Consider the following 15715-nt stretch of genomic DNA (forward strand, 5'->3'; position numbering starts at 1 on the left):
CAAGAATTTCCTCTTTTGTTTTTTTTTCCCTTGAGGATACAAGGATGCAAAGACACATCAACTTTCTGCTTCTTGCTTGAAGTATGCTTCCTCCGAAACCCAAATAATGGGAATACAGCTGTCTTCTGTGTTTTTTTTTTCCCTGGGAATGCTGATATGGCATTGTAGGCATTATGAACTTTCAGAAAAAGAAATTGCTGCCCCTCAATTTCTTCATCTAAATGAAGCCTGAAGTACCAGAGGGTGGATAAAATATGATTTTGAGTTTGTTCATCATAGAACCCCAACCTGCAATTCCCCGAAAGAAGAAGCAAAATGGCTAAATGACATACCTCCTCATGAAGCAGATCTACCATATCTTGCTGAATTTGCTTATTCATCTTACAGCATTCTGCACATACAATCACAAAAAGGGAGGAAATATGCTACAATGTCTAGACTCTGGCCGAACGGAATGGCTTTTCTTGCTTTGGCCAGCAACCGAAGGTGGGGAGGCCTTTCCATGGTCCACACAGTTCTACCAGGTGGGCCTCATCATGAATGGATCACACCCCAAACACCTCTTCTATCAGAAGGTCTTGGCCATAATAATAGGTGGAATTTGAGAACCATTGGCTAGCCTGCCCATTTTCAGACCCACCAATCAGATCATTAAGGTTTTCAGAACCCACTGGATGAACAGTCCGTATCATCAGGTGGGGCCCACCAGTATGGTTTCTGGGCAACGCAAAGAAACACTGCTCCTCCGTTCAGTATATCTCCACAAAAAAATTGGGCTACGGTAAAGGCTAACCTAGGTGAGATTGGCACAATTTTTAAGCACGTTGACATTAAACATGATTGGTGGTCCATCGGAAGCGTCATAATCTGCAAGAAACCGATCAAATCCATCTCGGAGAAAGCTGGACTGTACTCTGCCGGGGTCTTGGCAGCTGCTGCTCCGAATTGTTTCTCTTCTTCATGATTGATGAGACAGTAGGGCTCAAAAAGTCATTGCTCCTTGTCCTCTGAGATACCGCTGTCTGTGAAAACATTTTCCTTTCCTGGACTAGGCTACGCTGCATCTCCAAAGCCCCTCTATGTGCTGCTGTGTTCCTTTGAGCCGCACCCCAACGGCTGTAATTCACACAGCTCTGGCTCCTTCCAACTTGCTGAAACCTGCCCTCTCTAGGACTAGTGTAGTTCCTGCTCTCCATTGTTTCGGCCGAATACATTGTCTCTCCCTCACTGCTATAATCAGCTTGGAACCCATCTGCCTCGTTCTGTGATTCCAAAACCTCTAATGGGGACGAACAGGACTGGACCTCACTATGATCACCCGGAATAGATTCAACAGGAATACTATCAGCATCTGCATCAGGATTTGCTGATCCTGACGGGTCATCTCTTGATGGGTTCTGTAATTTGAGTTTCTCAACAACATTTCCGTCCAAGTTTGGGAGCAACTGCTTGATGGCCAATGGCAGGGTTGTGGCTCTGGGAACCCTCGGCGGGAAATTAATATCCAAAAGCTGGGACTGGGTGTTTTCCTTCCTCAGAATCGGTCCTGCTGTCAACCTCGGTGATTCATATATCTCTGGGGTTGGAATACCTTGCTCGTGGGTAGAAGGACGGAGATTAGCAAGCGGGTTTTCCTCATGGTAGACATTCGTTGCAGCATTACAGCTTGATCCAGGCTGATTCACGGGTCTTGAGATTATCTGCGATGATGCCGACTCATCGTCAATTTCCCCCTCCGCTGACTTGAAAACACGGCGCATGGTAAAGGAGGTGCAAGAATGCTCGCTCTTTTGTCCCGTAGACATCAATCGTTTAAGTGGTAATTTGGGCTTGCTAAGTTCATCCAAGCTGCCCTCCCAGTGTTGGTTTAACCAATCACAGATGATAGGAATGGGGATTCCAAATTGCATGGGAAGATCCTTCTTCCATGATGACGATGATGATGATGAGGTGGAAGAAGATTTTGCAGTTGGGGATGAGGCTAGCTTCATGGGATCACAGACCATGAAGGCTAGATTGCCGTGAACATCAAAACCAGCAGATCCAGGGCTCCAGGTCACTCCATCAGTAGATAATTTAATGAGATTATCAGTGGCTATCACCACTTTTCCCTCGCCAACTGTCAGCTCCTTCTTCTCTGTGTGGCCAAGAAGATAGACTACACTGCCTAGATCTAAACCTGGATTGGAGCAGGTCTTTAAAAAATGGGGCTGCTGCCCCTGGGACATTGAGTCAGCATCCATGGTATCAAACCCCACTATTGTAAGATCAAGAACAGAACTGGTAATGAAAAACCTGCGATCAGGAAAAAAACGAGGAAAATCACCACAACATGTAATTCCATATAAATGATAAAATCAAAGAAAATTAGTCACAGAATATTATGAATAGTTTCTATGGTTACTCTTTTTTTCCCTTTAAAAAAGAATAGAAACTGTTCACAGTTGAAGACAATAAAATGCCCATGTTCTTTTTAGATGTGCTTTATAGTTAGAACTCAGAAGTCTATCCGACTGCAAACTCCATCTTCACCAGCTTTCTCCCCTCCCTAACCTGCATAGTTCAAGTGTACAATACATGTTTCTATTATATGCAAACCTAAGTTGATGCAGGACAATTAACCAGTTGCTCTAAAAGCTCGAACTGTTAGAGTATGGCCAATTAATCCCTTTATCTCATAGCCCAGGCCCCACATTGCATGGGTTAGGACCTCGGCCAAACCCCCCTCGTGGGCCCCAAATCACATGAGTACCGCCTCACACGGGCCGCCCATCCCGAGTGTGTCCCCGCATCCCACAGGCTACCCCACTCGAGCCCAGTGTGAAAAGCGCATTAATCACCCCTGGTGAGGAGTCTCAAACACGAGACCTCCTCCGTGGGCCTCGCCCACCCCGAGTGTGCCCCTGCATCCCACAGGCGACCCCACTCGAGCCCGGTGTGAAAATGCCCCTGCATTACAAGTCATTGGTAAAAGCTCCACAGATTTACTAGGGAAAATGGAGGGAACTGCTTGCTCAGTGCCCTGCCTCTCATCTAATAAGTTGACGAAGTCAAAATACTTTGGAAAAGGTTGTTCAACTTCTTTGGCTTTTCCATAACCGAGTACCTTTTTTTTTTTAATGAGTAAGATGTAGTTTTACTAGAAAGAAAGAAAAATGCACTACAAAATACAAGGCGGAGGCTGAAGGCAGGGGCCCTACAGCTCAAAGATAAGAAGCAAACAGAAGCAGACAGTACACTAGCAGAAAGACAACATTTTCCCCTGTCAAAATTGGAAAAGCTATCTTTGAAAGCCCGAAACTTAGCTGATGCATCTGCCTGTCATTTGCTTCTCTACTAACGCATAAGGAATGAGACTTGGCAATTCAAGCACAAATCACAAGCTTCCTCGATCGACCCAGCAAGTCACTACAGACACACACATTTAGATGCGCAGCAGGTCTCCTGTAACTTACTGTCTAAATCTGAACTTGACAGTTATATTTTTGGACAAGGTCAAAATTCTCATAATATTTTGGATGGTCCAAATCATTTATTCCCCTGAGCTACCCATGTTGATAAGCAAATTTCTAATTTTTTCCTAAAAAAAGGAAATTGTCCACTTAATACACGATTGCACTAAAATATTCACAAACATGGTCAAAGGCATATTCAAGTGATAAAAACCTTAGGGTAATTAAAAGCCCTACTGAGATTTTCAAGATTTAAGAAACAGGATTTCAGCTTCAGAACACATCTATGCATGATCAGATCAGCATGAAACTCAAGCATATGGCAAGCTAAAGTCAATAAATTTCAATTTTCTACTCTCAAATGTGAGTATTTTCATCTAATAAGAAAGAGAGTGTGAAGTGAGAATTGCATGCAGAAAGTTAGGAAGATCATTCCATTTGCATGTACTTCTCCTTTTCTAAATTGTATATAATAAATGATTGTCATGATAAGTGTTCAATTTTTACCATTGTTGGATGCATACATGCATGCATTTTTCTCATTTGAACCCTACATCCAACATCAACCATCACAAGATGACAATTCCTTTCGTAGTGGATGATTATTCAATCTTGCAACTGGAATCAAGGAGGTATCAGAAAACTAAGGCGACATAATTCCTTCCTATTACGGTAAGGTTCGCCCTGTGCGGTCCCTGCCTCCCTCCCTTTGTAGTGGGCACAAGTTTTGGTAATGCAAACAGCTCCATTACATGAGGCTTGAGTTTGGCAATGGAAACCATCTAATCAGCCACACTGTAGATGGTTCATGCCACCAAAAAATCTCCCAAAATGGAGGATCATAACTATTCTTGGCCTATTTCTCACTGAAACTGGACCATTTGCTTTTTTTTTATTCTTAACCATCTATTCGTAGGCCTTGGAAGATCCCAACCATCCTTGGACTATTTTCCATTGAATGTACACTTTTGTTGCTGGCCTAAAAAATATGTCCTATTATTGTATTTTCTCCTCCGCCATCCATTTGTAAAGCATTGATTCAACAATTAGAATTATCCAATTGAGAGATTTTTCATGGGTCACCCCATCCATCATGGGGCTAGATCAGCAGTCTAGATCGTCAAACCATGGACCTCATGTATGGTTTGACCCAAGGTTACCTGGATCGCAGGTCACTCTAGTACGTGGTATGGAAACAGGTACGTCGCACACAACTTCCTCCAATATGTGGTATGTCACAGGCAGAATCATGCGGGTTGCTTTAGTGCATACAGTAAGAATATGAAATGTTGTTTTATATTGTAATTTATTAATGTCATTATTATAGATCTTGAATGCATAGCACTATATTATACGCATGCTATCACAAAACCAAACTACACATCTCTACATTCTAAATATTTTTGAAAGATGACAAAATATTTAATTAGAAGGCTTGCCAAAACGAGCAAAGAATACAACACCAACAACGACCACCTAGGCCCAACTCTCTAAGAAACCAGAGATTCTTCTAAAGATCTCCTCTACCCTAGGCTGGATATTTCTAAAACAACAATCATTCATCACTCTCCAAATAGCCCAAAACACTGCCATAATGAGAAGCCTCCACTTAGCTTTTCCAGTTTTCCCAGCGCCTCCTCCCTGCCACGCCCAAAGAAGATCTTCCTGTTTTCCCAACGCCTCCTCCCTCCCCACAATGATGGCTCGGTTGTCTTGGGGAGCATTGAAGCTTGCTTCTTTTCCAGAGTTTTCGGAGCTAAGGTCCAAAATATGGAATAAACAAGTGTTTCCACAACTCCGCCACCGTCAGGTTGCTATACTTATATCTTCTCCTTTTAGTTGAGCTATTGGGCGAGTAGCTTCACACTAGGCACGTCAAGGTTGCTAAGCAAAGCAAAGCTTCCTGTAGCTCTATAAGCAAAACAAACAAAGTTATTTCATAACCTTTGCTAAAGTTTCACTTGGATAGCATTGTTCAGATGGTGGCACATATCCATGGTTTGTAAACCACCTTTCACACCAATTCTAACTAAAACAAAGACAAGGTTGTACAAAGAAGTAACCTCTATTCAGTACAAAGCAATTTAGACAAGCTGTTGATTTTAACCCATATTCCATAAGGTACATGAATGAGTAGCAATTTTTTTGTACATGCATGGCACATGTACCACACATGCCAATGTCCATAAGTGAGACTATCCACCTTCAAGCACCCCGCATGTGCCGCATGTGCCATCATCATACATCTTCAAGAACCCCACAAGCGCCAGTGTGCAGCTTCAAGTTACCCACATGTAGAGCTAAGCATTGATTCGAGTCGAACCGAGTTAGGGTTGACCCGACCCAACCCGATTTTGAAATAGACCTGACCCGAACTCGACCTAACTCAGTATCGAGTCCAGCATGCCTAACCCAATCCGAGTCCAAGTCTACCCTAGACTAACCCGGACTGAGTCGGGTCGAGTTGACTTTTTTTTCTTGTTGACCTTTACGGTTTAGGTTTAGGGTTAGGGTTTAGGGTTTAAGGTTTAGAAATGGCTCAACCCGAGTCAACCCGGTCACACCCAAGCCAGTTTGGACGCACCACAACCAGCCCAGGTGCACCCGAGCCAGCCTGGACTAAATACAAGCACCCTACCCATTCCAATCTGTCCATTCAACCCTACCCGACCCCAATTTCACGAAACCCCCCAAATTAGAATACCCTAGCATGATGTATTTCACAATAATAGATGAAAATCATGAAATAGAAGTCTTCCTGAACACAAAATTACCTTTAGTAGTTGATTTGAAGAGTTGGGTGGTTGTCGAGAGTCAGCGGCGAGCGGATGGGCCAAGTGGGTGCAGATGAGCCGTTGAGCCGGTGGTTGTCGGGTAGGGACCGTCGGGTGCGGGAGATTAGGGAGAAGTGGAGGAGAGAGAGAGAGAGAGAGAGAGAGAGAGAGAGAGAGAGAGAGAGAGAGATGCCTCGTGGTAGTGGGTGGTTGTCGTGCTTAAGAGATGAGGAGGGAGGGAGAGAGGTCCTGTAGGGTGTGGCAGGTAAGTTAAGATTTAGGTTTACACACACACACACACACTACTCGAACCCAAGTCGAGTCAGGTTTCGAATTGAGTCGAGTCAGTACCAAGCCAAACTCGACTTGTTTTAAGTTCGGATTGGGCAAAGTCTACTCGGTTCAAATCGACTCACCCACTCGGTTCGTGTCAAGTCGGGTCTAAACGAGTCGGACGAGTTGAGTATATCGAGTCAACTTGTCCCGTGCCCAACTCTACCCACATGTTCCATGATACATTTTCAAGAACCCTATAAGTGCAACCGTGCATCTCCAAGTTACCCATATGTGCTACGTGCCATCATACACACGTTAAAAAACCCCACAAGTGCCACGTGCCATCATACATGTTCAAAAACCCCATAAGTGCTAGTGTGCATCTTCAAGTTACCCACGTGTGCTCCACATACTAGTATTCAATCCACAAGAGCCTCCTAGCATTTCCACATGAGTGTACAGCCGCATATACTATTCCTCTGCACTTGAAAATCTCATTGCATATGGGTGTGAGAACTGTGACGAAGATCATGAGACAAGGCACTATTCATCTTCTTCTTCATAAACCATCAAGATCCATTCATAATGGACAACACTGGTATATCTACATTCTTTGATCATCATGTATTCAAATGTATGGGATCCTTGTGCTTGGGGGAATCAACATCAGCGTGTGGTACCAGAGCCACATACATTGGATCATGGCAGATTCAGAGTTTTTGTTTAGTACAGCAATGATTCCAAAACAGAGCATTCCTTTCTAGTTTCCATTACAGTTTCTAATTGATCATATTTAGTATGTTTCGTACTCGTGTTGTAATTACATCAACAATATGATTGTTTTCAGAGCTTGAATGTCAACAGATATTAATCAGCCAATCAAGCAAGTTGATTGTTGCCATGCTTTGTATTGGATTTTATCACGACATTAATCAACCACAACACAACGATGATGATGAGACACTTGTTTCTTAGTGATTGTTGTGAATGGTTTCAGTTTGTCTATTTTGGAATTATGATTATTGGACCATGCTATCCTTCCATGAATTTGATCAAGTCCTGTTTTATTTGATTGGTGACTTGTTGTGCATTCCAAATCATTATTTGGGATACTATAGTTTGTCCTTAACCATAATCCTTCAATCAAGCATCTACTCATTATTCTCATATTTTATGGTCTAACCTTTCTTAGATTCAAATCAATTTCTCATAATATCAAGAATCGATTGAGTATTTGTTGTTTGATAATCAATCTTGTGAGTTATTATATGCTTATTTGAGGTGACAAAGATTGGAACATACATCTGGTTCTCTTGAATGTGCATACTTTTCTTATTACACCAATGCTAAAGTCTTTTTTGTTGATTATATAATCGATGTGTTATCATGTGAATGGAGACTATTGGAATGGTTGTGAATCGTGAAATCAACTGAAGTGATCGTTGATGCTGCCAACCCCACCTTGCAATCATGAACAACATCAATCAGTGACATCCACAGATTGCATGGTTGTTGGGCTCATTTTTATTGTCAGGCCCACTTCTGGAAAAAATAAAAATAAAAAAATCTTCCTTCTTTAGTTTGCTTCGGCCACCAGACAGTGAAAAACCATTTGGGTGAACCATTCACCATCACGGACAACTGACAACCAAACCATCACAATGTGCAAATGGATTCACTAGCTCCACCTCTCCAAAACCCACTTGCTAGAGTATTCAAAGAAGAAATGTTCATTCGAAACTTTCATGCACCTTTCCTCGGTCCAATTATATTACTAACTAAAACCACTATATCTCATCTCATTACTCACTTCCTCGATCCCCACAATCCTGTACAAGATTCCATGACTCCTTGTAAATCCACTATGAATGACAATAACAATACCAGCCCTTGAATCATCAAGCCATTGACTTCTCTAATTATGTCAGACGTTCACTCCATTGGTCTTATAGCCACAAAATGTACCCAAAAAAAAAAAGAAGAAGAAGAAGAAAATTATGTCATTTCTGTATCAATAAAAAGAAAATCATCTCTCTCATGTCATTTCTGTATCAGTAAAAAGAACATTTTTCCCATTTTCCCTTTTTTTTAAATTTTTCCAAAAAAAAAAAAAGGTTTTGGGGGCTGTGAGATTGCACTTGCAATTATGTGATGCCATCGCATATGCACACAACCGCCTTGGGTTGCATGGGATTACTTATGCCATTTGACAACACTGCACCTTATATAGAGATTTTGTTAATTCCACACAGCCACACATGCCAACGCAGCACACATTTATACCCAAGCCATGCATAACATGGGTCACTTCATGTAAGAGACCAAACATGAGGCTGGTCCAATCATGTGGTGGGTCACACAAATATGCTGAATGTGGACATTAGAAAGTTATTTTTTAGCTGCCTGGTGTGTACATGCATGGTCTGCCAGGCTGTTGGACTCGCCTGATTTTTGTGCCGTGCTGTCTATGCAGTGAACCTACCTGATGCACAGCTTGTATATGGCACACATGTACCGCATGGCATGAGTTGTCCCCTGTAGGTGGGCAATACAGATTGGCATGTAGTAGACTTCCCCTGCGTAGCGCAAGCTCGTTGGGGCAAACTACTTACAAAAGCTCACACATTTTCTCTGTCCTCTCCTAACACACAACCACATATCTATAGACAGGTAAAATGCCCAATATGGATACACCAAACATCCATCTACCCCAAAAACAACAGCATTTGTACTGCAACCTGAAAAGGCCAACATTTCTAAAAGAAATGCACCCAAAAAAAGTGCACATCGCATAAAAGGAAATGTACTGTTTTCAATTGAGCAATCTTCTTGGCCAACAGCTGGTGAGTGCAATTGCCCATTTGGTGGGTTGCATGGTTGATATGAAGAGTTAACTCCAAAAAAAATTTGTCCAGCGTATGATATTACCATCAGATAGGGTTCCCCACCGAATGCTGACAAATGGCTGTACTTGCTCATTTGCAGGCCAGCAATCGAATTGGGAGGATCCTCAACAGGGGATATATCAGGGAATGGCCCATCCAATGCAATGCCCGCAATATGAATGGCTCAGATCACTGAAAGATGGGTCCCACTTGTACCATATCTGGGTCCAACAGACAACCAGCATAATTTCATTCAATCAACCATCATATAGTAAGACCTCAACAATACACTGCCCCCAACAGAAACTGCATAAATATAGAATGTGCAAAATAAAAAGAACCCAAACAGCTAAATTTAGCAAAGCAATCCAGACAAAAACCCTAATGACAAATCGGGACTCGGTAACGGCATTCCGAAACTTCAATTTACAAGATCCGACACAAAGCTGCTCCGTCACTTATTTTTTAAATTTTCTAAGTACAGTAGTAGAAAATTCCAACCAATAATTCACTCATTTTATAATCTCAGCATTACATGAAATGCAAAAAGAAAAAGAAAAAAAAAACATAAAATTTACAAATGCAAGTGTTCATTCTATCAGATCTAGAAGAAAATGAACAGAAACTGAAAGCATTTCACGGATCAAGTACCTGTGAGGAACAAGCCGGGCGGCGACGTGGTCCTGCAGCCGTACGTCGGCAGCCTCAGCAGCAGCGACGGACGGAAGGTTGATGTGCGTCGTGAGTAGCAGGTTCCTGTGGATCAAGAACCCCGTCCCACCTGAAATAGCCGCCATTGCGGGGCCCTTGCTGCTGAAGATGTTGCCCTTCATCCTCTCCGACCGCCCGCTGCCCGAGCAGAAACACCACGATTCTTTCAAAACCCCCATTATTCTCTCTCTCCCTCCCTCTCTCTCTAATATATACGGTTTTTCAGGATTTTTGAATGGAGAATGGTAGCGGCATTGGAGGCGTTTCCGGTCAGTTGTGTCGGAGATGGGATTATGTTACATTAATAGAGAGAGAGAGAGAGAGAGAGAGGAGACGAGATGTTCATGAAATGAGTAAAAACGAAGCCGCTACTGTTGCATTTACACGAGAGAGAGAGAGAGAGTCTCACGAGGGAGAGGAGAAAGGAGCGCCTTGAAAAAGGAGGGGAGAGAATATAAGGAAGGGATCGATTTTTGATGGACCGGAATCGTCTTCAGAACCTGTTTTATGAGGCGGGTTAGACACTCCAGGCCTGTGGGGCCCACAATGTTGTTGTTGCCTATATGAAATCCACTCAATCCAGCATTTGAGAGTGATGGTCTTCATTGCAGATGGCCCACTCAAAAAGGGACAATCTAAAATTGTGCCTAACGGCTCTAATTTCATGCAGTGTGGCCCACTTGAGTTTTGGATCAGGATGGTAATATACACACCAGGGTGGCTCCAGACAAAAACTTATGGTTGTTGTCCCATCCCATGTTGTTCCTTGTGGTGTGGCCCACATGAGTTCTATTCTAGCTGATTTTTTGATCCAGTGACTAAATTAAGGAGCTACAGCTGATGGACGGAGTGGATTTTGAATTAATGAATTTAGAAGAGTAGTTATTTTTGAAATTGGTATGACACTCATGCAGCTATCCCAACTAAATTGTAAAACCTGCTGTCGCAATTTTCAGAATGTTTTGAAATCAGATTGGACGACTAATCCTAGGCTCTAATTCATGGACACTTATTTGTTGAAATATGATCAGGAATTTTCATTTTTAACCGTCCAATTAATGTCCACCCACCAATTTGATGGTCGTATGATACATCTCAACTGGGGCCCATAATTTAGACATGACTTATTTCCATGCGACGAATGCAATTTTTTAGTGCCAGCTCATCATCCGTCACACTCTTCCAGAGTATCAAAGTTTCTCTCTTGGCAATGATAAGACAAGCTAGGCTCACTCATTTTGGTAGCCCCTTTTGCCCCACCACGTGATGATCCTGACCGTTCACCTATAAGGTATCGCTGTTGATGGGACTATATGGCTAAAGATCTTGTTTGTTATAGATCTAACAGTCCGTTTAAAGATACATCAGAAACAACGGTCCAAAAAGGCATCTTCTGACTGAGGTTCAGATTGACAGTTTGGATCTTTGGTCAGTGGGACCTAGATGAACGGCACGGATCATCATGTCGCAGGGACTAGCAAATTCACCGGGCCTTGTTGCCAGCAGCTGCTTTGACGTAACAGCTTGTCTGACTGAGGGAGGAATGCTAGGCCGTTCATCCAATGCTACTTGCCACTTGATAATCAAGACCGTTCATCCAAAAGGTCGCACGGTCCATTGCCCGGATGAAAATTAAAAGCAAAAGTGAGGGATCACCACCATCCTCATGAAGATGAGCTAGAAATGAACCGATATTTAAGGCATGCTGGGGAGCTTGTCCTTGAAATGCATTGAATCATTAGCTTTGTTGGGATGCTTGAATGCAATGGGATCCACCCATATAATTGCATTAAAACATTGTGCTAAAAGAATTTGAGTTTAATCATTAAATCAACTTTAATATTTTAATTTAGTGTACATATGTGAATAAATTCATTGAAATATGTTTATAGTCCAAAAACGATGATTTTCTGAGACTTGAGGGTGGACCACAAGGTGTTGATTATAGATTAATGACTGCCAACATTTTTAATTATCAATTTACATGCCCAATATTAAGATTGCCCGGATTATTGTATTGATGTGATTTTACCGATGCAACTGGTGGTTAAGAGGGAGGAGGAGGACGCTCGTGCACACACCACTTTACAGAGCATAGGATGTTAGTGGTTTAATTTGGGTGCTTCTCATTTCCTTAGTCGTACAAATTCTAAAAAATGATATGTACGGAATATATTTTATAATTTGATAGTCATCACTAGCCAATTGAGCTTATTGAATCCACAGTCAGCTAGAAATCATAAAATTACTTAGGAGGTGTTTGGTGCAGAGTATTAGATGTGATTAGGTGGGATAGAATTGCATTTAGTCCCATGCAAATTCCATCCATCATTTGGGGAGGATGAAAAAGGTTGGAATTAGGTGGGGATAGAGTTGCATTTGGTTCCATGGAATTACATTTGGTCCCGTGCAGGATTTCAGTGGATTTTGAAATCCACTACACATGTGAGCCTCACAATGATGCATGCATTTATCTATATTGTCCATCCAAATACACCATTTACACATGACATTTTGGTTATATGTGTGTACAAGTGAATGACATTTGTCGTGAATTTGGTCCATTGATTACAATTCCATGGTCCATTGAATCGGATTTTGCTTCGTCCAGTGTTTTCCGTAGCAAGAATTTATCCCAAACATAGGATTAGATGGCTAAAATACCATGATATTTTTAGACATGCAATCATTGTGCAATAACGATGTTAATCCCATTTAATACAATTCAATACAATTTTATTTCACGGACCAAACACGCCCTTAGGAGTAAGGGAATCGTGAAATTTCCCAACTTAATGACCCTGGCGGTTGACCCATGGCCGTAAGTTGTAAGAGTATCGATGACATAATATGAAGGGGTTAAACATCCACTTTTACCTGCATATCGTGCGATCTCTGCTCCATAAGTTTCACAACAAGAATAATTTAATTATGATGCGGCGTTGTGTAACTAGTTATGCTTTTGCATGGTTCCCTAGGGATCGGCTAGGCAAAAGAAAAAGAAAAAAAAAAAAGATCCCGACTCAACTTTGTGAATCAAGCGGGCGGACAGTGTGACACTTGTCATTTTTTTATTGTTTTAGCATTTGTAGGAAGAGAGCTAGATCCTGGTTAAGTAAAAAATATGTCAGGTGTTTGTCGACATACGGCGGGACGACAGTGTACTTCTCTCTCAGTCGCTCCTTATTGTGTTATAGGGGTCTATTATTCTTTATGGGCTTGTTTTCTGATTAAATACAAGTCCAAGGGTTCAAGATTGCCCGACCGGGCCCATTTGATGCCTATGGGAGGCGTTCAAGTCTTATTCTACCATTTTTACAGGTTTTTATTGCTCCATGGGGTGTCCAAGTGTGATTTTATTAGAGTAATCTGTATGGGTAGGTTCACGAAAAAGATGGATTGTCGGTTTCAATTACAATCTTCAAGGCTAGAGATCTTATGATCATGTTCAGCGATTACTTTTGTAATGTGTCGAGGGTACTACGTCCTAAATTGATTGGCTTTCTGACAACTATCGGGTAACACGGGGACAATTTTATCAAAGCACAATCAATGATTTGATGAGTAGTTTTTCTCAAGTTAAGTGGGGAGCTTACCGGGTATTATAAGTGTGCCATGTGCATAATAGATTAGCATCCCAACTACACCAATGATACCTTTGTTATGCATGTGACTCTCTTATCTTTAAAAAGATGAGAGAGAGAGAAAAATAAAAAAAAGGCATGACACTCTTATTACACACAATCACAACAAAAATGGTGAGATTTCATAACATACTTAAGTTGTGTATTCATGCTGTCAAAATGATTTTGGGATTTGGAATGTACTCAACACACCCAAACCAGTGTCTCAAGATTACAATGACGAGTGGATTATTTAAATTTTTTACACGTACTGCTAATCTGCAATGGAACCTTTTGACTTCACTTAAAAATAAAAACGACTAGTTTTTGTCACACTCCAACCTCAATTTATAAGCTCCCTCGACCCATCCACCGAGATCCCAGGGTGCGAATATGCGAAAATAATTATTTGTATTAAAGGCACACGTCCACGAGCATACAACCTAAAGGAAATAATAATATTGAATCACTAAATGAATATGGCGACAGTTTTATCTGCCACCAAACTTCTTATCATCAAAACAAATCAAACTGAATACCATGAACTATCGAATAAATCTGTACTGTCTCGGCTTAGATGTAATTACACTAACAGTCATCATCCTCTGCACTAAGTCGTCCGCAATGATCTCCACAATCCAGCGGTGGCGTCCTGGGGGTATATTTCGGAGACGTGGGCCTGTGAGTTGCTTTCTCCGTCACCTTAGCCTTCATGATTTGGATGTTGTTTGGCTTGGATTGATGCGTTGTCTTAAGAATTGCCTTTATTCTTTTATTATCGAACTGTCAAACCACCCACTTAAAGGGCAGGGCATCGCTCCATGGAGACTGAGAGGTCGAACTTACCTCAAAACCCTGAATGGTTAGGGTCACAACAATCCACCTGAGCTAGCGCTCAGCAAATAATAATATAACATAAATATTTAATGAGTAGAAAAATGCATATACCACATTTATCACATATCTCATATTGGAGAAATAACATTCAATTCATGTTCTTAATGAAACCATTCCTATATTTTTTGTAAACTTCTAGGGCATATTCCATTCACATGGGTTAGGCCTACCAACACCTACTCGACACCACAAGCGGATCTACTGTCTCATTGACTTTGCGGTGGGGAACATCGTCCGTCATGCTCGGTGAGTGACCCGCTTGAGTTTGTCAATCATCTTCCCTAAACAGCCATCATGCGGCTCGTACCAGGGGTTCTAACTAGTATCATTTTGAATGGAGAATCAATACCCATTTGGATTTCTTATCTCGACTAGTTTAAGGGCATTATCAACCCGGGGTTGTTTAGAGTCTATTCTCAATAATATATTTTCATTTCATCATTACTCGGCAATTTTCATGAAATATAGTATATAAAAAAACAAATATGCCACGTGCAATGTTTAAAGTTAACTACTAAATAATTAACCATGCTTGGAAAACTAACCATTCTCAGAGTGGTTACTTAATTGTACACATACCTAATTTCGTCAAGCGAAGCTTTTTTTTTTTTTACATTTTTCTATAATTTCTTTGAGATATGTGCTTCCTTTACTGGTTCCTTACTCTCGCTCGGGTGGTAGACTCTCGGGAGTTTCAACTCCCAGTCAAGGGCTCGAGTATTCATAGGTGGTGAAATTCATTCCACTAGCGTGAGTGTGTGAGGTGTGTGTGCATGTGTAAAATAGATTTTTTTTAAAAAAAAGAATGTGCTTCCAAGACTTTCTTGAGTTATGCTCGTGTCTTTATCATGATTGAATTTACAACACAATGTTTAGTTTGTAAGAGTATTACATGATCATCGTCTTTAAATTAAGTCACATAATTTATCTTGATCTAACCGTAGATTCGCTTTATTACGAGTAGTCATCAATCTACCCAAATACGATGCTTGAATTAGGGTTTTAACCGTTGGATTTCAGTTTTATAGTGACCGGACCGTTATATGGAAGTATTTTGATGATCCGACTGTTGGGTCTTAATTTTTTATGGTCCAATC

The 15715-nt window shown here is 41.4% G+C and overlaps 1 protein-coding gene across 2 annotated transcripts; it reads right to left on the reverse strand.

Moving 5' to 3' along the window:
• Positions 1–339: 339 nt before the first annotated feature.
• On the reverse strand, positions 340–10529 carry LOC131239588 (uncharacterized). 2 transcript variants are annotated; one of them, XR_009168281.1, is made up of 3 exons: positions 10039–10529; positions 794–2295; positions 340–391 (listed from the first exon to the last, which is right to left on the reverse strand). XR_009168281.1 is itself a non-coding variant. In XM_058237367.1 (2 exons), the coding sequence occupies exons 1-2, from the start codon at positions 10275–10277 to the stop codon at positions 882–884; spliced, it is 1653 nt and encodes a 550-aa protein (XP_058093350.1). In that variant the 5' UTR covers positions 10278–10528; the 3' UTR covers positions 340–881. The 2 variants fall into 2 exon arrangements, 1 of the variants encoding a protein (XP_058093350.1); XM_058237367.1 differs by having other exon boundaries at positions 340–2295; positions 10039–10528.
• Between the last annotated feature and the right edge of the window lie 5186 nt (positions 10530–15715).

Source organism: Magnolia sinica, chromosome 3, assembly GCF_029962835.1.
Source record: "Magnolia sinica isolate HGM2019 chromosome 3, MsV1, whole genome shotgun sequence".
Taxonomy (NCBI): domain Eukaryota; kingdom Viridiplantae; phylum Streptophyta; class Magnoliopsida; order Magnoliales; family Magnoliaceae; genus Magnolia; species Magnolia sinica.